The sequence below is a fragment of the Leuresthes tenuis genome, unplaced genomic scaffold (genome assembly GCF_036924035.1).
Source record: "Leuresthes tenuis unplaced genomic scaffold, fLeuTen1.0.hap1 SCAF_8, whole genome shotgun sequence".
NCBI lineage: Eukaryota > Metazoa > Chordata > Actinopteri > Atheriniformes > Atherinopsidae > Leuresthes > Leuresthes tenuis.
The window spans coordinates 35,220,755-35,242,349 of NW_027325362.1; the positions used below are offsets into that span (position 1 = coordinate 35,220,755).

General features: G+C 38.8%; 1 protein-coding gene across 1 annotated transcript in view; it reads left to right on the top strand.

The window, feature by feature from the left end:
• The first annotated feature begins 9,411 nt into the window (after nucleotides 1-9,411).
• Nucleotides 9,412-21,595, top strand: part of pdzd8 (PDZ domain containing 8) — a 74,308-nt gene continuing 62,124 nt past the window's right edge. The window contains exon 1 of the mRNA XM_072391567.1: nucleotides 9,412-10,422. Within this exon, the coding sequence (XP_072247668.1) occupies nucleotides 9,539-10,422 (884 nt within the window). The 5' untranslated portion in view covers nucleotides 9,412-9,538. The remainder of the gene's footprint in view (nucleotides 10,423-21,595) is intronic.

Here is a 21,595-nt window from a genome sequence, read left to right on the forward strand (position 1 = left end):
ACTAGTGTGCTAGACATAGAATAACCTATGGGCAAGAATGTATAGGGTACCCCAGATTACCTAGTCCACATACCTGACGTAGCAGCATCCAGTTTCACAGTCAATGAGTCATAGCAGAGCAGAGAGATGAGTGAGTGAGGAGAGCAGCCTCCTTAGTGATCTCAGTGAGATTCTTATAAAGGAGGGCTCCAAGGTTCAACTAATTCAGGTAATCAGTGGTGAACCAATGGCAATCAAGAGCTGAGCCACTCCCGAATCAGTTTTCAGGCAAGTGAGGCAACTGAGGAGAAGTGCCTGCACGTACCAAAAACATTTTCATTTTTCATGGCACAAACCATATCTTATCTATCATTTTAATGTCAATTTTAGGACAAAACGTGATATTCTTCAATGGTAAAAACAGTCATTCTTACAGTAAAATGTGAAATCAAACGCCATTTATTACCGTAGAAACAGCAACACTAATACTCATCTACTGTAACTGTAAAAAATGTCTTACTGTTGTCATGACCCGGCAGGACACAGGACACAGATGCAGGGATTTTCAAGAAAGTAGTCTCTATATATAAATATAGGCTATGAAAATGTCTAACACACTTCTTCCAATGAATAGAGGAAAAAGTGTGACTATGAAAATGATCAAAATAATAATCACTCCACTCTAGGAGGAAAACGAAAAGACTAAACTTGATCAGGATCAAAAGCTCTCTTACTAAAGAGGCAATGTCAAACAAAAATCACTCCTGAAAACAGAGGCACTATGAAATGTAACCAAAACAAAAATCCCTGAGGTCAGGGGTCAGCACATCTCTCGTCACCGCTCCCGGCGAAGAGACGTGCTGTGTGGCAGAGTTGCTGTAAAATGCTGGATTGACTGTAAAATATCAGATTGGCTGTTGCAGACAGGCTTGATGCTGCAAAATCATGAAAGTAAATCCTCACATTAATATTTAGTTTGGTCTCAACATTTTTGCCCGTGTTTCTACTTTGTTCATAGAAAATGTCACAGAAAAAGAAAAGAGACATCAAAAGTTATTTCACCACTCAGTGAGTAAGTAGTAGCTAACTACCCACACTATGCTAGCCTTCTAGCCTAATGTAAACACTCATTCTACTATGGAAAAGTGTTATTAAGGCGTTATGGTGTGAATGTAATGTAGACTAAGAGGGTAGTTTTATTTATTTTTATTTTTTATTTATCTATTTATTTTTTTCCCCTTGTCCTGTCCAGCTTTATGGCAGCAGAATTGTAATCTGAATACCTTTTATGCCAAACAGATTTGTTTTGCCAAGGGAAGCTTTATAAATGTAAAGCTCCCCTTGATGCCCATTTATTTATTTTTGTTACAATATTTAACATGTAGTAGAGCCGAACCGGACCGGGGGACAAGGAAAGAAGAAGAGCAAAGAAGAAGAAACAGAACAAAAATAGAAACAAAAACCAGACAACCAGCTGCTACACCTGTAAAAAATAAAACAGACAACAATCCACGGCCTTTGTGGAGAATCCAGCCTTAGAGCCACCAGGAGCACCTGAAAACAAACACACAAACAAACAAAAACAAACACACAAACAAAAACAAAAACAAGCACAAGTAGCGACAATCGCATACAACACTACTACTGTGGATATAGATGACCTGAAACCACAGGATAACACATCAACTGCTTAAATGGACTTGGACTTGTATAGCGCTTTTCTAGTCTAGCTGACCACTCAAAGCGCTGCACTACATGCCGCATTCACCCCACTCACACACACTCTCACTACGTGCTTTTCTAATCATTCATACACACATTCATACCCCCAATGATACACTGGGGGGGGCTACGTGGGGTTCAGTGTCTTGCCCAAGGACGCTTCAACATGTAGCCCGGGGAAGCCAGAGTCAAACCACCAACCTTCCGATTGGTGGGTGACTGCTCTTCCTCCTGAGCTACAGCCGCCCCTAATGAATGCATATGTGTGTGTGTGTGTGTGTGTGTGTGTGTGTGTGTGTGTGTGTGTGTGTGTGTGTGCATAAACATGCAATACACATGGAACAGGTCCTACATGATAACCGTGCTTAGTTGTGAGTGTACAGAGCCACAATCCACATTTATTTAAGGTAAACACAAGAAATTTGTGCTAAAAAAACCTTTTTTTTAATAAAATAATAAAAATGGATCAAACTCAGTGAATAATTCCCTACAATAGTTGTTATAATTGGCTTTGATCTTAGACATTATAAATTCATATTCTGTATTTTCCTAAATAACCTATGTTCCTAGCTGGTACTTTTTCACTCTGCTCATACTGCACAACAGATGACCTTAAATGGTCCAAGACCTTAGAATGACATAAACAACTGGGTCAGACAAAACATCTCTATTAGGGCAGATAGGTCTGGTACATTAGATCCACGCCTAAAACAGCACTCACACACACACACATTGTTTATCACATCCAAAGAACACAACAAGGACAGCAGCTGGCCTGAGCATGTCACCCAGAACTGGCCAATTATACTCTGACAAGTGTGAAAACAACTTCTGTGAGATAAAGCTGAATATAAATATGACATGTTTCCGGATATCGGGGCTCGGCCTGACGGATTTCCTGCGGGAGCTCTGGCACTCCGAGTCCAGCGCTGCAATATACTTTACTTGTGACCCCTAATAAATACTTTTTTAATAAACGATTTCTCCAGCTTGTTCTTGAGCTTCCAATGAAAAAATCGGGCAAACATCCCTATATAGACCAGTGAGCAATGCTGACCAACATGTCATTGGGGTCATCAGGTGGGAACCTCCTTTCATCTGTGTTTCGTCTAGTTGGGCCCATGACACCTCCAGGAGGCTAGACAGTGATCAAACACCTTTTTTTTTTTCTTCCACCCACAAACTACCCTACCCTTTCACCAACTGCACACCAGTCATAGTGGGGTGGGGATACAAACCCTGGTTCGGGTAGGGAGTAGAAATCGAAGAGGCAAAGATAAGTAGGAATGTGACGGCTGACGGCTTTGCTTTGCGGTAAGACGTATTGCATCACTTCCTGTTGCTTTGTGTGTGCACTGTGACAGTTCTCGCTCTTCTTGAACTACTAATAATCACCTTATTTCTCCCTATAATTTACACATCTTGCATAGTTAACTCTATCCCATACTTGTTATATTCTAACGCTCACTCTTACAGATCTTTAGTTTTTATTGTTCACTTTTTAGCGGTGTGTCGGGTTCTCTAGCTTAGCATGGCTACCAGTTCTCTGCCTCTATCTCCTGCTTTCACCTGCTCCGTGTGTCAGATGTTTAGTTACTCCTCTGCCTCCTTTAGTGGTAATGGTACATGTAACAAATGTAGTCTTTTTGTAGTTTTGGAGGCAAGGTTATCTGAATTGGAAGCTCGGCTCTGCACTGTTGAAAACCACCCGATAGCGAGCCAGGCCCCTTTAGTCAGTGCGGAGCCACCTAGCGTAGCTAGCTCTGTTAGTCGTCCCCGAGCAGATCCCGAGCAGCCGGGACTTAAGAGTGGCTGGGTGACTGTCAGGAAGAGGAGTCATAGTCCTAAAGTCAAGTCCGTGGTTCACCATCAACCTGTCCACGTTTCAAATAGATTTTCTCCACTCAGCGACACACCCGCTGAGGACAGAACCCTGGTAATTGGCAGCTCTATAGTCAGAAACGTGGCATTAGAGACACCAGCGACCATAGTCAAATGCATTCCAGGGGCCAGAGCGGGCGACATAGAATCCTATTTAAAACTGCTGGCTAAGGATAAACGTAAATACGGTAAAATAGTTATTCACGTCGGCGGTAATGACACCCGGTTACGCCAATCGGAGGTCACTAAAATTAATGTTGCATCGGTGTGTAATTTTGCTAAAACAATGTCGGACTCCGTAGTTTTCTCTGGACCCCTGCCAAATCTGACCAGTGATGACATGTTCAGCCGCATGTCCTCATTCAATCGCTGGTTGTCTAGATGGTGTCCAGCAAACAACGTGGGCTACATAGATAATTGGCAATCTTTCTGGAGAAAACCTGGTCTGATGAGGAGAAATATGGACGAATTTATTAGTCATCCAAAGACATGACAACCCAGGGTTGAGACCAGGATGCAGAGTTGTAGTCTTACACACTTCTCTGCGGCTTCCCACCTGATGCTGCCCCCCCTCAATCAAAAAACACAAAAGGAGCAAATCCTCTTGTGCAAAAAAAATTTAAAACAAAAACTTTAACTGAACAAAAACATCAAACTATTAAATGTGGTTTGCTGAATATTAGATCTCTCCCTTCGAAGTCTCTGTTAGTGAATGATTTGATCTGTGATCATCATATTGATATATTTTGTCTGACAGAAACCTGGCTGCAGCAGGAGGATCATGTTAGCATTAATGAATCAACTCCCTCTGACTATTTAAATGTTCATGTTCCTAGAACCACAGGTAGAGGAGGAGGAGTGGCAGCTATCTTCAGATCAGGGTTACTAATCAGTCCTAGACCCAAGATTAGTTTTTAGCTCTTTTGAATCTCTGATTCTCAGTTTTTCCCAAAGTGGAAATCACAAAAACCTCTTGTGTTTGTTGTTGTGTATCGTCCACCTGGCCCTTATTCAGAGTTTCTGTCTGAATTCTCAGAGTTTTTATCCCAGTTAGTGCTGAGTACAGATAAAGTCATTGTAGTGGGTGACTTTAATATTCATGTAGATGTTGAAAATGACAGCCTAAATATTAACTTTATTTCTATATTAGACTCTATTGGATTTTCTCAAAGTGTTCACAGACCTACTCACTGCCTTAATCATACCCTTGACCTTGTGCTGACTTATGGCATTGAGAGTGAACAGTTAACAGTGTTCCCTCATAACCCTGTCTTGTCTGACCATTTTTTAATAACTTTTGAATTTACATTACTTGACTACACGGTTTCTGAGAAGAATTCTACATATAGAAGGTGTCTATCAGAGAATGCTGTAACCAGTTTTAAAGAGTTGATTTCATCATCCTTTTCTTCACTGCCATGTGCTGATATGACACAGGATGGCTACCTAAATTTTACTCCAGTAGAACTTGACTCTCTTGTTGACAGCACTATAGCTTCAATGCGTACAACACTGGACAATGTTGCCCCTCTGAAAAGGAAGGTAATCAGTCAGAAGAGGTTGGCTCCTTGGTATAATTCACAGCTGCGTGCGTTAAAGCAGACTGCAAGAAAGCTGGAGAGACAGTGGCGTTCCTCTAATTTAGAAGAGTCTCAATTAGTCTGGAAAGATAGTTTAATAACATATAAGAAAGCACTTCGTAAAGCTAGAACTGCTTATTATTCATTATTGATAGAAGAGAATAAGAATAATCCCAGGTTTCTTTTCAGCACTGTTGCCAGGCTGACAAAGAGTCCGAGCTCTGTTGAGCCATGTATTCCTTTAACTCTCAGCAGTGATGATTTCATGAGATTCTTCATCAATAAAATTGTTTCTATCAGAGAGAAGATTAATGGAATCCTTCCCATTATTATCACTGATGTATCATCAAGTAGAGCAGCTTTAGAAGTATCTTTCGAACCTGAATTGTATTTAGACAGCTTCTGTCCAGTTGATCTTTCTGAGCTAACAACAGCAATAGTCTCTTCTAAACCATCAACTTGTATGTTAGACCCAATCCCAACCAGACTGTTCAAGGAGGTTTTCCCCTTAATTGACACTTCCATATTGGATTTGATCAATCGGTCTTTGTTGACAGGATATGTCCCTCAGACTTTTAAGGTTGCTGTAATTAAACCTTTAATTAAAAAACCTACTCTTGATTCAGAAGTGTTGGCTAATTATCGACCTATATCCAATCTCCCTTTTTTGTCCAAAGTTCTTGAAAAAATAGTTGCAGTTCAACTTTGTGATCATTTACATAGAAATAATCTGTTTGAAGAGTTTCAGTCAGGATTCAGAGTGCATCATAGCACAGAAACAGCACTGGTGAAAGTTACCAATGATCTCCTGTTAGCTTCTGATAGCGGACTTGTTTCTGTGCTTGTCCTGTTGGATCTCAGTGCTGCATTTGATACGATCGATCACAGCATTCTGTTACAGAGACTTGAACATGTTATTGGGATTAAAGGAACTGCATTAGGCTGGTTTAAGTCATATTTATCTGATAGATTCCAGTTTGTTCTTGTAAATGAAGAATCTTCCTCACACGTTGGAGTAAGTCATGGAGTTCCTCAGGGTTCTGTGCTTGGACCGATTCTTTTTACTTTATACATGCTTCCATTAGGTAACATTATCAGACAGCATGGCATAAATTTCCATTGTTATGCTGATGATACTCAGCTGTACTTATCTATGAAACCAGATGAAACCTACAGGTTGGTCAGACTACAAGCCTGTCTTAAAGACATAAAGACCTGGATGACTCAGAACTGTCTGCTTTTAAATTCAGACAAAACTGAAGTTGTTCTCTTTGGACCTGAGCACTTCAGGGAGAAATTGTCTAGTTATATAGTTACTCTAGATGGTATTTCCTTGGCTTCTAGTTCTACAGTGAGGAACCTTGGAGTTATTTTTTACCAGAATTTATCATTTGACGCACATATAAAACTGGTTTCTAGGACTGCCTTCTTTCACCTTCGTAATATTGCTAAAATCAGGAACATCCTGTCTCAGGGTGATGCAGAGAAACTAGTTCATGCATTTGTTACTTCAAGATTGGACTACTGTAATTCCTTATTATTGGGCTGTCCCACATATTCTCTGAAAAGCCTCCAGCTGATCCAAAATGCTGCAGCCAGAGTTCTGATGAGAACTAACAGGAGAGATCATGTTTCTCCAGTTTTAGCTTCTCTTCATTGGCTCCCTGTTAAATTCAGAATAGAATTTAAGATTCTTCTCCTCACATATAAAGCTCTTAATGACCGAGCTCCATCATATCTTAAAGATTTAATTGTAAGGTATTTTCCTAACAGAGCACTTTGCTCCCAAACTGCAGGTTTACTTGTTGTTCCCAGAGTTTCTAAAAGTAGAATGGGAGGCAGAGCCTTCAGTTATCAGGCCCCTCTCTTGTGGAATAAGCTGCCAGTAAATGTCCGGGAAGCAGACACCCTTTCCACTTATAAGATTAGGCTTAAAACTTTCCTTTTTGATAAAGCTTATAGTTAGGGATGGCTCAGGTAATCCTGAAACATCCCATAGTTAAGCTGCTATAGGTTTAGACTGCTGGGGGACCTCATCTGTCACACCTTTCCTCACTTTGCTCTCTTTTTCCCCGTTTAATTTCTCAATTGATTTTATGTACATGTGACATTATTGTGGTTATTAACTTGTGTTTCCCTGTTCCAACAGGTATCCTTTGAATGGTGTTTTTCCCCCCTCTTTTCCCTCTTTTCTGTCTTCTCAAACCCCAGCTGGTCGAGGCGGATGGCCACCCTTCCTGAGTCTGGTTCTGCCAGAGGTTTCTTCCTGTTAAAAGGGCGTTGTTCCTCTCCACAGTCGCCACAGGCACGCTCAGGACGGGAGATTGGACTGAAGACAAGTTTCGGTGCAATCTGTTGGTTTCTTTAGCTAGGATATTATTTTTTGAATTGGCTCCATGTGAATGAATTGGATTATGATTACAATGAATTGAACTCCAATTGGCTTGAATTGGACTATATTATTTAAGTGCCTTGAGATGACAATTGTTGTAATTTGGCGCTATATAAATAAAATTGTACTGAATTGAATATGGAAGAAGTGTTATTTCCACAGGCCAGATGTTTATAACATAGCAAGCAGCGGAACTGACCAGTACAATAATAATGATAATGATGCATTAACTGTATGTCTACAGTATGTAAACAAAATTTGCAACAAAATTTGTTCAATGGGCTTATTTTGTCTTTTTGGCAAAATTTTTATTTTTACTAGACTTACAATTTATTACTTCAGGTTATTATTCACCTTATCAGGAGATATGAAATCAATTGACAAATTAAAATGCTCCCAAACATCAGAGGTTCTCCGTTCCGTAAGACCTGGCAAGCTGTGGGAGGTGGCGGTGAGCTTGCTCAGTCGCTCCTGGTTGAATGGGAGCTAACTGTGGAAGTCACTAGGACTGAGAGCACTGGGCTGGATAGGGCCAGGAAGTGGATTAGCCCAGGAGCAAGCAAAGCACACACTTGGCAGGGCTGCAAACTGACCAGAAGCTTGCTCACCTTGGAAGCTGCTAACTCTAGGAAGGCTGGACTAGGCCTCTGCAAGCTACTGGTGGCAGGAGATGTGGGTTGGGCAATATTTGCACGTTTGTGAAGGTACATTCACTAAATAAATTAGGAAGTAGAGTCATATCTTGTACGGTACTTTTTTCTTTTTTCACAACTGCCAGATTTACTTTTGACTGATTTGGACTCCAAGCCATGTGGTGACGTAAAGCTGTTTGCATAACTACATTGTATGGTCCATCTTTATTATTTATCAGTAAACTTTTAGAAGTTGTTATGATTAAGATAAATAGATGAGTGAGATCAAGTACAGACACTTTTATCATTACTATGGATTACTCATTTTGTTTGTGTCTAGATGCAACCAGCAACTTGGTAACTAAATTAAATCAGACACCAGACATATAGTGAGACGTTTTGGAAGAAAAGTCTCTTACTACAACTAATAATTAAATAAATAGATAAATAAAATAAAAATAAAGACACTGTCACACAGAAAAACAAGATTACAATAGGGACCTCTGCTAGACTGTCTTAAATACAACATTTAAGAACAGAACCGCAGGTTGTTACAGTCGGACATCAAGATCTGTATATTTATTCAATGGTTATGGGAGACTGACATCTCTGATGTCATTCTACATTCTTCATTCATTCTTCATTCCTGACAATTCCCTTAAGCTCTACAAGGAAAAATTGAAATCTTAATTTATTCATTATTTGCCACCTAAACTTTTTAATTACTCAGTAAAATCGTCCACCATGTCTGTTTATTCATAGGATATAAACTTACTCAACTTTGGTCAAATTGTCACATAAAAGACTGAGGACTGATTGTTCAGTTAGTAAACATAATGGATTGTTTAGAAGTTAAAGAGATCAATATTTTGCCCAGGGATAAGGGTTAGCGCTAAGTATTCAGCTTATCATTGATTATGTGTGTAACTGAACTGAATACATAAAAAAGGACATAATTAACAATAATTCGTAACAATTAGAGTTAGAACCCCCCCCCCCCCCCCCCAAAAAAAAAAAACAACAAAAAACCCGGAAGATCAGATTTAAAACGTCTTCTTATTCATGTGAACTGGAGTCTTTTCCACTGTTTACTTTAAAATCGGCTTTCTTGGTTGGCATTTGTACAATCCGACACGTCGGGACGACACCGAAAGCAACACGTTCTGAACCCGTCATTACGCACAGCAACGTAAAACCATTCGTCCAATCAGGGAGAAGTCTGAAGCTCAGGAAAGAAGCAGATGATATGGCAGCTTTGAGAGCGACCAGGTGGAACTTGCTTTGTTAACGCGACTAAACGTTTTGGTTATGGAAACGTTTTGAGTTAAACAAATTCAGGGCAGCTGCTCGAAATGATTTACTTAATACTGTTTTCCGCTTTCTGTGGAGCGGTAGTTACGTTGGTCTTACAATTCTTGCTTATATACAGGAGGAACCCCGAGCCTATAGGCAGGACCGTTCAGTATGTCAAAGTAGTGCCTGATAACGCATTGAAGGATTACTTTAATACCCTGCATGCAGAACCAAGTCAGCAGAACCAGGACAGTACAGCATCTGCTGCATCTAAACAACAAGAGACAGTCTTAACAAAGCAGCAGGAAGCGGCTGTTACTAGCGGCATCCCCAAACAACAGTCGCCACCGCCTTCGCTTAGCGAACCTATTGATGCGGGCAAACCCGAAACGTGCAATTTTCTAAATGCTATATTTTTGTTCCTGTTTAGAGAGCTCCGAGACACCCCTGTCGTCAGACACTGGCTAACAAAAAAGATAAAGGTGGAGTTCGAGGAGCTGCTGCAAACCAAGACAGCTGGGCGGCTTTTGGAGGGACTTAGTCTTAGGGATATTTCTCTGGGCAATTCCCTCCCGGTCTTTAAAACGGCAAAACTAATGAAGCCGATGCATTTGAACGCGAACGGTATGCCTGAAGAGCTCAACTTTGAAGTGGATATCGAATACAATGGCGGCTTTCATCTAGCCATAGACGTGGACCTGGTGTTTGGGAAGTCTGCCTACCTGTTTGTTAAGATGAAGCGAGTAGTGGGCAGGCTGAAGCTGCAGTTCACGCGCATGCCCTTCTCCCATTGGTCATTCTCCTTCCTCGAGGACCCTCTTGTAGATTTTGAGGTGAAGTCACAGTTTGAGGGAAGGCCGCTGCCCCAGCTAACCTCGATCATAGTTAATCAGCTAAAACGGGTCATCAAGAAGAAACACACCTTGCCCAACTACAAAATCAGGTATGTTCATAAACATTGTTCACAACACAACTAGCAAAGATTATTTACCAGGTCTGCTGGCGGTGAGCCCAGGGGTCCCAGAGGCATGCATCGGATGGACACTGTTAACGTTTTTTGTAGTTAAGTTAACCAAATGGCTGAAGAGAGATGCTCGTTGACTAAATGAAGACCCACAATTATAACAAAAACATTTTGTAGAATTTTAGATACTCAATCTAACATACTCAGTAACTACATAAATAATCACAACACAGTACCACTTATCAAAACCCTCAACACTACTTCAAAAAGAGTAGAAATAGAGACATAATGCAGGAACATTCCAAAGGCCATGCAGGCATTGCATTGACAGATGTCTTGTCCTGGGTGACCTGATCACAGGTGAAAAACTTGCACAATGCATTGAGAGCTAATTGCTCTGAACAAATCTTGCTCTGACCTTTTTTTGGCTCTATGTCTTGAGCATAGACTATTTAAAAAAAATGTTTTTCTTTCTCACGTTCTACTGATAGCATGGTCCGATGTAGTGTGCAGAATGAAATCCATTTAAATTGGGTTTGGAAAAGTTCTCCAGTAAGCATTTGACCGGTCTACCTTGTATACTTTATCCCATGATGCAATTTGTCACCATGGTGAAGTCAACAATCCAAGTAATGGTGGACAAATTTCTCACGCATCACAAGTCAAACTTGATGAAAAATGTAAGTATCTTGTAACTTTTTCTTTGTATTTTAATCTTGACTAATATCAATAGTTATCAGTCATGAATGAGCTACAGGCTTAACTGAGAATATAGCAAACCGTGTTACATCCAGTACACGTAACATGTCTTATTGTAAAGGAAGCTAAGGGAACATTCAGTGTTACAGACAGCAAAGGTAACTTTAGAGAGCTGGCAATAGGAAGATAATGCAGCATAGACAACTTAACACCAAAGTTAGCATGTATTTTTATTTTTTTTAATTTTAGACAAGGACGGCCTCATTTGGCAAGCTGTTGATTGATTTCCCTCCATTACATTTAAAATGTTGTGATAACAGTTTATATGTTAGGTTAGTTTTATTGTTGGGAAAATGCTATTTCAATTATTATAGTTTTTGTTGGAGGATTTCTACGCAAAAAATAAATACATGATAATGTTGGTATATTAAGAATGTATTGTATTGTCGCAGCTGTGTGTATGAAACTATAATACTGAAGCTAAAGCTCAAAACCATAGAAAATCTTTAAGAATGACCAGAGTATACAATAACAAGTAACTAAAAATCTGTCATGAATGTATTGTGGCAATCTGCAGATGTGCTCAGTGAATAGTCTGATCTGATCTCGCATAACCTGCAGCTGAGTGAACAGCTCACAATGTACAGATAAATTCTCAGTAGATCATTTTCAAGTGAGATGTAACCAGGTTTGTTTGTTGCAGGTGAGATGAGTTTTTTGCGGGCTTCATCACTGCTACCACTTGACAGAAGATGTGAGGTGCAAAGCTTCAGTTCATATGAGGCAAGAAGATTTGCAATCCTCTGGTAGAAGGCCATGTTGTTACAATGTATGACATCTTGGAGTGTGGTTGCTCAACATCAAATTGCCTTCTATACCTCATGATAGGAGGTGGAGCACACCAACCTAAACTAATAAATGTCAATGTCCTGGTCTTCTTCCTGTCTACACTATTGAAACTAAAAAGATTGAAATGATTAAATTAGAAAAATGAATACAGTAAATAGACTGATCAATTCAACAGGTAAGATGGAACTACAGAGCTCTGGGCATTTAAATAGACATTGGCTGTTTAAAAAAAAAAACCAAAAAACATCACCTTCTTCATGTGACAGATCGTGAGCTTAAGCAAGTAATGCCATGGTAAATGTGGGCTTTAATCACAGCTAAAAGTGGTCCAATGAATTGTGGGACTTTTTGGCACAGCAGTGTAAATACTGCTCTGAAAATGCAGCCTGTGTGAGCTATGTTGTGCCTGTTATGTTATCTAAAATTCAGAAGTTCTGTTTGTTTCTGTTTCATCTGATGGAATCTTCTTTATTCCATTTGCTCCAAACAAGTTTGTTTGCTTCCACGTTTCAAAACCAGAAATTGGTTTCAAAGGCCATAGCACATCATAAAATAAATTGCTCTTACAATCACATACTCTGTGCTAACAATAAACATAGTATTTTTGCATACTCTTGACGTTAGGGATGGGAATTGTTAAGAGTTTAGCAATTCCGGTTCCGTTATCATTGATTTAGTTCTCTTATCGCTTCTCATCCAGTTATATAGTACAATATATAACTCTATATTTAACTCTACCTCACTCTTGTAATAATGTGGCTAACATTATTACAACAGGGCTCTGAAGTTTTGAATGCAGGCAAGCCCCCCCCCCCTTGGGCAGCCCAGTTGGACGGGTCGCAGGAATGGGGGTCTTTCATTAATAATATTATCAGTCTTGTTATTAATAACTGCTCTGCTCAGACTCATGGGAAATGTGCTTGTTTCCTGCCGTTTCCATAGCGATAGTGGTGCGCCAATTTTTTTTTTCAGTGTGAGAAATACAATGTGTGGTGGGAGTGCATGACTAAAGACCCAAAAGCGTGACTCTCATGCTTAATGCGTGAGACATGAGAGCCCTGCGTTACCTGGGACTTTTGAGATGAAAGACGCTGTGCCACAGGCTCCCCTGCAGGTGTCGCCGCCATCACTTAGCAGCGTGTCAAAAACTTTACATCCGTGCAAAGTAATTGCATGCTGTGTGGTCAAATGTTTCAGCATGTTGGATGCATTTCCCCTCTTTCATGTGATCAAAGCTCTGCACGTGTTACAACTGGCCCTGGTATTGTCCTTTTTGGTGAAATATAACCAGACTTTTTAGCACTTCTGCCATGTTGGAAGCATTCTGAGCCAAGAGACGAAGCGTGCACATGACATCATTGCGCAAATTTGTCAGATGTAAGCAGAACCTATAAACGAGATCGTTAGGCAGGCGGATTAATGATTGCTCGGAATCTAACTACTGGGAGCCGGTTCTCAAAGAGAACTGCTTCTCGATTCCCATCCCTACTTGACGTTGTAACTGTTTATTGTTAATTGTTCTTTAAAATATAAGAAATTGTTAATTGTCCTTGTATGTTGCTTTGGATAAAAGTGTCAATACTAGATATTGTGATGTATGCTCAGTGCGTGTTAGGTGGGTTCGTAAGCAGCTGAAACATGGAGCCAGTGAGGAAGCACCTAAAGTTGCAAAGCTTTTGATTGACTGCAGAAAATATCGTTTCATTAGACTTGTATTGAAAAAGCATTAACTTCTCTAATGAAATGCTAAATTGGTGAAGGTTATTCCCAAATCATGCTGTCTTTGGTTTAATTAACCTCTTCTCATGAGTTTGTTGGTGAAAAGACCTGATTTAAAATAAAAAAAGAAATAATAATTTCTGCTGAGCAAATTTTTTTTTATCCAGCTGAATTTGACTCTTTTCCAACATAGAAGTAAAGAGGAAGAAAGACAGTTTTGCTATTTTTTTCATGTCCATTACAATGGACTCCACGACTAAATAAGCGTAGAATATCATGAAAACTTAGATGAAAAAAGACCAAGTTTTTAACATTGGAATCTTGTAACAACTAATTAGTTCTGGCTTTATACATATGGAAATTGATGTCTGCATATTTTATATGTATGTCTTGTACAACCCTAAACTATGAACTTGTATGAATGTGAATAACATAAAGAAATCAGTTTTTCATTCAGTAATGTATCATAGAACTTAAGACGCATTGCTTTACTTTTGATATTGTAAGCTAACAAATGATCATCCAATAACTAAAGAAACTGAAAATACAAAGTACGTTACTGAATATTGTTATGTATTCACTCATTTGCGATGAGCAGCCTTGAAGCAGTTTCGGTGTGGAACAAAGCAAAAGTGGATGTTGCATTTGTCACAAGACAAGATGTGTTTTTCCTGTGCAGTGTGATCTCTTGCATCTGGTGGCCTCTATCTTGTTGTCATAATTTGGCATGTGGTCAACCATATCATACTGTACTTCAGGGAGAGGTCTTATATCCTGAACTTGTGATCTCATTTCCTGAATCCAACTCGGAATAGCTTTCCATTAAGAAGGTGCTCAAGGAAGTCTGACTTTATACTTGAAGAGAACATTGTGTAAAAAAAAACCCAACTTTTTTATATATATATATATATATAAAATAAATTAATTGTGAAATCATAGTTTAGCTATGAAATGCATACAAGTATTTTGTTTCTTTGTATGGGGCTACTGGGTAATTGAGTGGTGGTTAATATCTCCTTACTGCTGATGTCCATTGGGTGGACATTGATGGACATTAATGTACTATGCTGAAGATAGTTATTATCTGTCATGCTAAAACAATTTACATGGTATTTGAACATTTACAATCTGCATTCAATGGCATCCAGTCTCGGCTGAGAGGTCTCAAACTGGTTCTTAACTCTGATGAAACAAAGGGGATGTTATTTTCTAACAAACAGAAAATGCCAACAAGTCTACCACGTTTTAGATTATGGAGTTACTGTTTATATGACTGCTTCTGCCACCTGTCTGATTCAATTGGAAGCTGTTTATCACAGTGCTTTATGATTTATAACAGGATGCTTTGGTCAACTGGACATCCTTATCCACACGCAGACATTTCTTTTAGAAAAATTTGATATATAAATCTATACTTGGACTGTTACCACCACTGTTACCGTTGCAGTCACAGTCTGTGCTCACAGGATTTCTTAACCCTCAATGTTGCGTCTGTCCGAACAGAGCCGGATAAAAAAGCCGTCTCATATGTTGCCTCCTCAGCTTCGTACTCAATACAGCAAGACCTGAAACTGTCCAACCTAATCACTCCCAGAGATTTCAAACAGCTTTTTTTTTTTTTCACAAAAATCTTCCATTCCATACATATACAGTACAATTTTTATATTTTTACATCACTATTTACCCATTTACAGCTGCTTTAGTATCCAATCCAATATATACTTACACATATAAATGAGACAAAGTAAATAAGAAAAAGAAAGGAAAAAGTAAAAAAAGAAAGTAATACTAAATAAGACAAAAGTGCACCATTCTTATTGCATTACCAGACTCATTACAGGGCTCCAGGTCTTCATAAATATGGGTCTTTGTAGCCTTATTGCATATGTAATTTGTTCCATCTCATACAGTTCACATACTTTTTTAAGCCATATATTATACGTTGGTGGTTCCAGTTTCAGCCATCTTTTTGTGATGCACTTAATAGCAGCCCCCAATAGTATTTGTAAGAGATAGATTTTGGCTCTTCCCTCAAAACCTTCTGAGATTGTACCAAGGAGGACTACCCTCAGGTCGTTAAGGATATTTTGGTGAAATATTTCTCTCAGGGCGTCTAACACTTCATTCCAAAAAATACTCAACTTCAGACAAGACCAGAAAATGTGAGTGTGGTTTCCACTTTGTGGCCCCAGTTTCTCCAACATTTGTCTGAGGTGGTCAGGACCCACTTGCGGTTATTTGTGGTGTCTAGAAATATCTCATGACTTTCCATCTGAACTCCCTCCAGATATTTGCATCAGTCATCTGATGTGCCTCTCTGCAAATCTCTGTCCAGGTATCTATTGAGATAACTGCGTTCATTTCAGCCTCCCATTTCTCCTTTATTTGTATAGTGTTGTCTGAGTTCATTAACAAAAAAGTCTAATATAACTTAGAGATCACTTTTCCAACCTTATTTCCAGCTTGTAATTTAAGAAGAAAATCTTCAATTGGACTCGGATTTTTCACTTTTTCTCCATTCCTTATGTGTTGTAAGAAAATGCCTCAGTTGTGGATATCTAAAAAAGTCAGTCCTTGGAAGAGTAAACTCCTGTCTTAATTGTTCGAATGACTTAAGATCTCCATTATGAATGAGTTGATACACATAACACAGTCCACCTTCAGACCACTTTTTGAAGCCTACATCCATATGTGCTGGTACAAAACCTTTCAAGTAACTTGCTGATGAGATTTTCTTTGACAAGTTAAAGGCAGTCTGTATAGCTTTCCAAATATTTAGGGTTACTCTAGTCCACTCCCCCATTTGGGTATTTTTAAGATTAACATCTAGGAAGGGAAGTGCTTTGAGGGGTTTTGGGCTGAGGTCCTTTTCAATATCAAGCCATTGTGTATATGGCAAATACTTAATCCAAGAAATTCATCCAAGAAGTCCATTTAAAACCCACTGTTAATTTTAACCGATATTGAAATTTGGCCATTAACATCCATAGCTTCAGTCTTATCCATATTAACCTTGTATCCTGAATAGTATCCATATTGGGAAAGAAGATCTTTTAAACACTGTATTGTTGTTGCAGGTTCCGTTAAGAACATCATTACATCATCGGCGTACAATGATAATTTATGCTCTTCACCATTGATAGAGATGCCTTTTAATATTGCAATCATCTCGGATAAGTTTGGCTAAGGGTTCAATACTGATAGCAAATAACAAGGGTGAAAGAGGACATCCTTGTCTACAACCCCACTCTAATGCAAAACCTGCCGATTATATGACCTTTAACTTTGATTGGGGCCAGTGGACGTGAATAGAGTGTTTGTATCCATTTTATGAAACCTGAACCAAATCTGAACCGTTTAAGGGTGTGGAGTAGGTATTGCCAAGACACCCGATCAAATGCTTTAAGCGTCCAGTGATAACAATAACGCCTCCCCTCCTTTGAATTGTGAATAGTTCATTATATTTAATAATCTGCGAAGATTGTCACCATAATATCTCCCTGTGATAAAACCTGCTTGGTCTGGATTTATAATTTGTGTAATAATCTTATTCAATGTCTTTGCTAATATGGCTGTTAAAATACATATATCGCCATTCAATAGAGAGATGGGCCTGTATGACTGGCATTCAGTGGGGTCTTTACGTTCTTTGTATTACTACCACAGTTGCTTCTCTCCAATGTGCCAAATTGTAGAGCATGGTGATATGCTTTTAATAGAAGGGAGGACAATATTTCATTGACGCTTTTATAGAATTCATTGTAGCCATCGGGTCCTGGACTTTTATTATTTTTCAGGGATGTGATTGTCTCTTTAATCTCCCACTCCTCAATGGGTTCATCCATGTCCTTTGCCATTGTCTCCGATAACTCAGTTCATTTTATATTTTCCAAGAAGGATGTTAGGGTGTTTCCATCAGAGCAGGTGTCGGTATTTTCGTACAATGATTTATAGAATCCAGCAAAACATTCAGCTATTTCATCCGGTTTTGTAATGGGATTAGGTGAGTTTTCTTTTTCTTTTCAGCTTTTTCACTACGTTTGACGACCGCTGCTTTATCAATCTAAATGCTAATAGTTGACTAGCTCGATTTCCGTGCTCATAATACTTCTGATTGGTAAACCTTAGATTGCCTTTGATTTTCTCAGTGACTAGACTATCATATTCCCTTCGTGCATCTCTAAGATTAGTTAAGAGTGTAGGAGTTAAGCTTTGCCTATGTTGTTCCAATTTTATAATTGTTTGTTCTAGTTCCTGTTTTCTAGTGTCCCTCTTTTTCTTTCTGGCACTTGTGAAAGAGATAGTACGACCCCTACGGTAAGCTTTTGCATAGTCCCATAATATAAGTGGTGATATTTCTGGGGAGATGTTGGTGTCCAGATAAAACTCAAGTTCTGCTGTGATAAGGTTGATGAACTCCTTATCATTAAGGAGAGATGCATTTAGCCTCCATTGTATAGGTGTTGACTTAAGTTCCATGAGAGTTCAATAGGTGAATGGTCAGAAATGGTAAAATCTTCAAGTCAGCTATTCTGTATATTGGGGGTAAAAAAAAAATTGATTCTGGAATAGGTTGCATACCTATGCGAATAAAATGTAAAGTCTCTATAATTGAGGTATTTGCCTCTCCATGCACCAACAAGTCCCAGTTCTGTAGATTGATATTTTGATGTTTTACTCATTCAAGAGGTTGTAGTAGTGGAGTCTGGCTGTTTATCCATGAATTGTGACATAACACATTTGAAATTTCCACTCATTAGCAGGATCCCAGAACTATGCTGTGTTATCACGTTGAAAACTTTCCTAATGAAATCTGGGTTGTCCTCATTAGGAGCGTATACATTCATAAAAGACACATCTATGCCATATAAATAAATCTCCCTTCTGCATCCTTATGGACTGTGACCAAACTGAAATAGACTTGTTTATGGATCAGGATAGATGCACCTTTCTTTCTCCCCAACGGATGGGAAGTACACTTTATCAGCCCAAGATTTCTTTAATTGGGATCAAACAGAGCAACGGGGAAGTCTCTTGGACTCAAGAACATGAGTGTCAAGTTAGTTCTTTGGGACCTAGTCCCAAGCTGCACAAGATGAACAAGCAGCTATGTAAGCTGTTCTCTACACTAAAGTAAATACCTATTAGGCTACAGTATGTGCCAGTAATTGCCTGTGCTTACAGATCCAGATATGGACAGGGGTTGTGAGGTGTGCAATGCACAGGCTCCTACTGGACCACAATGTAAGATAAAAGTAAGGTATAATAATGGCACCACAAATTATACAGATCCCAGACCGTTTCCTGTGTGTGAGGGATAGGTATGTTCAGAGTGTCTGAACTTAAGGACACACTGGTTGTTAAATAACATTTTAACTGAGGACATTGTTGGCCTACAAAAACAAGTAAAATAAAAGTGTTAAAGAAATCAGCCCGTATTAATTTGACGCAAAATAATCAGATTACTGCTTTTAAAGACACTTTTTGTTCCATTTGTGTTGTTTTACAAGTTGTGTTTTTAGTATTGTGTGAACAGGTCACTCTAGGGCCTGACATGTTCGTCCTGTTCTATGCAAAGAGACCAAGCATGTCAGACTTCAACTTTTTCACTCTCACATGCCATCTAGCAAACACTCACTCATGGGAGATTTTTTTCAATAGTGGTTTTCTCATACCACTAAAAAAAATGAATCCTTATTTCATAAGGTTTTTTATACAGCGCCTTTTAACTGCAAAAAGTAATCTCAAGACACTTTTGATGCAGTTCAACTTAATCCAATTATATTCCAATTCAATCCACTTAATTCATTATATTCCAATTGAATAAGATGAATAATTCTAATTCATAAAATATATATACCAGATTTTTGTTCTCAGTTGCTGAGTGGGGAATATCTGTTTGAAACGTTGACAGGTTGATGATGAACCAGGCTTGACTTTAGGGGTATGCCTCCTCTTCCTGACAGTCACCCAGCCAGCCTGGGGTCCTGGCTGCTTGTGTTCTGCTAAGGGGTGGCTAACAGGTGGATCCACACCGATTCAAGGAATGAATTCTGGCTAGCAAAAGGGTGGTTTTCAATGGGGAAGAGCCAGGTTCACAATTCAGATAACCTTGCCTCCAAAACTACAAAAAGACTACATTACATGTACAATTCTCGCTAAAGGATGCAGAGGAGTAACTAAACATCTGACACATGGAGCAAGTGAAAGCAGGGAATGGGGGGAGAGAACTGGTAGCCATGATCAGTACTGGACACACCGTTAGAAAAATGAAAATAAACACCAAAGAGCTGTAGGACTGAGTGTTAGCATAGAACAAGTACGCAATAGTTAACTAACTATGCAAAAATATGTAACTTTTGTAAGAAGAAATTGAGGGATTTTTAATAGTCCAAGAGGAGCAACAAGTTTCACAGAATACAAACATATGGAAATGAGAATACAAACATAATAGGAAATGATGCAATACGTCTCAACGCAAAGTTCATAGCGTCCATAACCACCAGCTATCCGAAGCCATAAGAAGATCATTTGTAACTCTAAAACCAGAGAAAAACTCTACATATGAGCTGTTGTTCTGCAAATGGGTAATAAGTTGTTTAAGGACAATTTTTGTTATAAAGTCATTTTGGATTTGGGTCTGAAATTGGAAAAAAAAAAAATTGACTTTAAGATTAGGCTTCTTTTAGAGTGGCTTAATTATAGTTAGCTTAAAGACCTGTGGCGCATAGCCCATTAAAAGAGAGCAGTTATTTTGATCTCGTACTGAAGAGTTGATCAGAGATAGAACTCAAGAATCGAGTTGGTATGGGATCCAACAGACATATTCATTGTTTGAATTATCTGATTGTTGACATCAACTGAATCAGACAAGTGGTAGAAAAGCAATTGAGTTTTAGGTGAGGTTACGCACAAGAATCCTTTGCAAATCCCTTCTCAGCTTCTGTCATGCATAAAATGAGTCAACAAAGACTTGAATAATAGTGAAATGAATAAAGAATATTTAGAAATTGATAAAAGTGAAAACTGTGAAAAATGTCGTTTTGAAGTTGCATTGCTATCAAATCACTCCTCCAAAGTTTCTATGTTTAGGGTGTCTCTATAGCTCATCAGGTAGAGCTTATGCCCGAGACACTACCTTTTGTGGTCTGTTTGAGGATAAAAGCAGATACAAAAAATTTGATTTCTGGTTTCTTTAACACACAGAAGTTAACTGTTAGTGTTTCACCTCATACTACAATTGCTTTTATGCGTTGTTCTAACAGCTGTTATGATAACAGAATGGTTAATATGATTTTGAAGAAAAGGGTATTCAGGTTAGCTTTTTAGTTGACGTTTGTCATCTTCTAATAACAATCCAGACTAATGCATATGTGGAGACTTAGACCAAGTTGATGGTGACGGTTGTGTTTGGTCTGGTTTGACAAGTTTATGTCTAATCTATCAACAGTAAAGGGAACCTGTGACGATAACATCTTGTTTTTTTTCCCCACATAATATATATATATTTTTGCAGCACAATATACACACTTGATCAATGCATACTTTTTGTTATCTCTGTCTATATCTCTGTTACAGCAATGATATGAATTAGGGAAGTGAGAGACAAGGAAGAAATAAAAAAGGGAAGGAAAGTGTGTAAGAATGAGAAGGCCAAACTTGAAACATAAAAAGTTGAGTTATTCAGGCCTCATTTCATTGTGGTTACTTGTTAACTTTTAAATAGGGATGAGGTAAACTGAATTATCACACATGCAACGTTATGTATTTGAGATGTATAGAAAGTCTGGACCAAATTGTCCAGACTTCCTCCAAAAAATCTCTGGTCACATGGCTTGAGACTAGTGGATATACTTGTGGCAGGCAAAACTTAATGTGGGCGGTG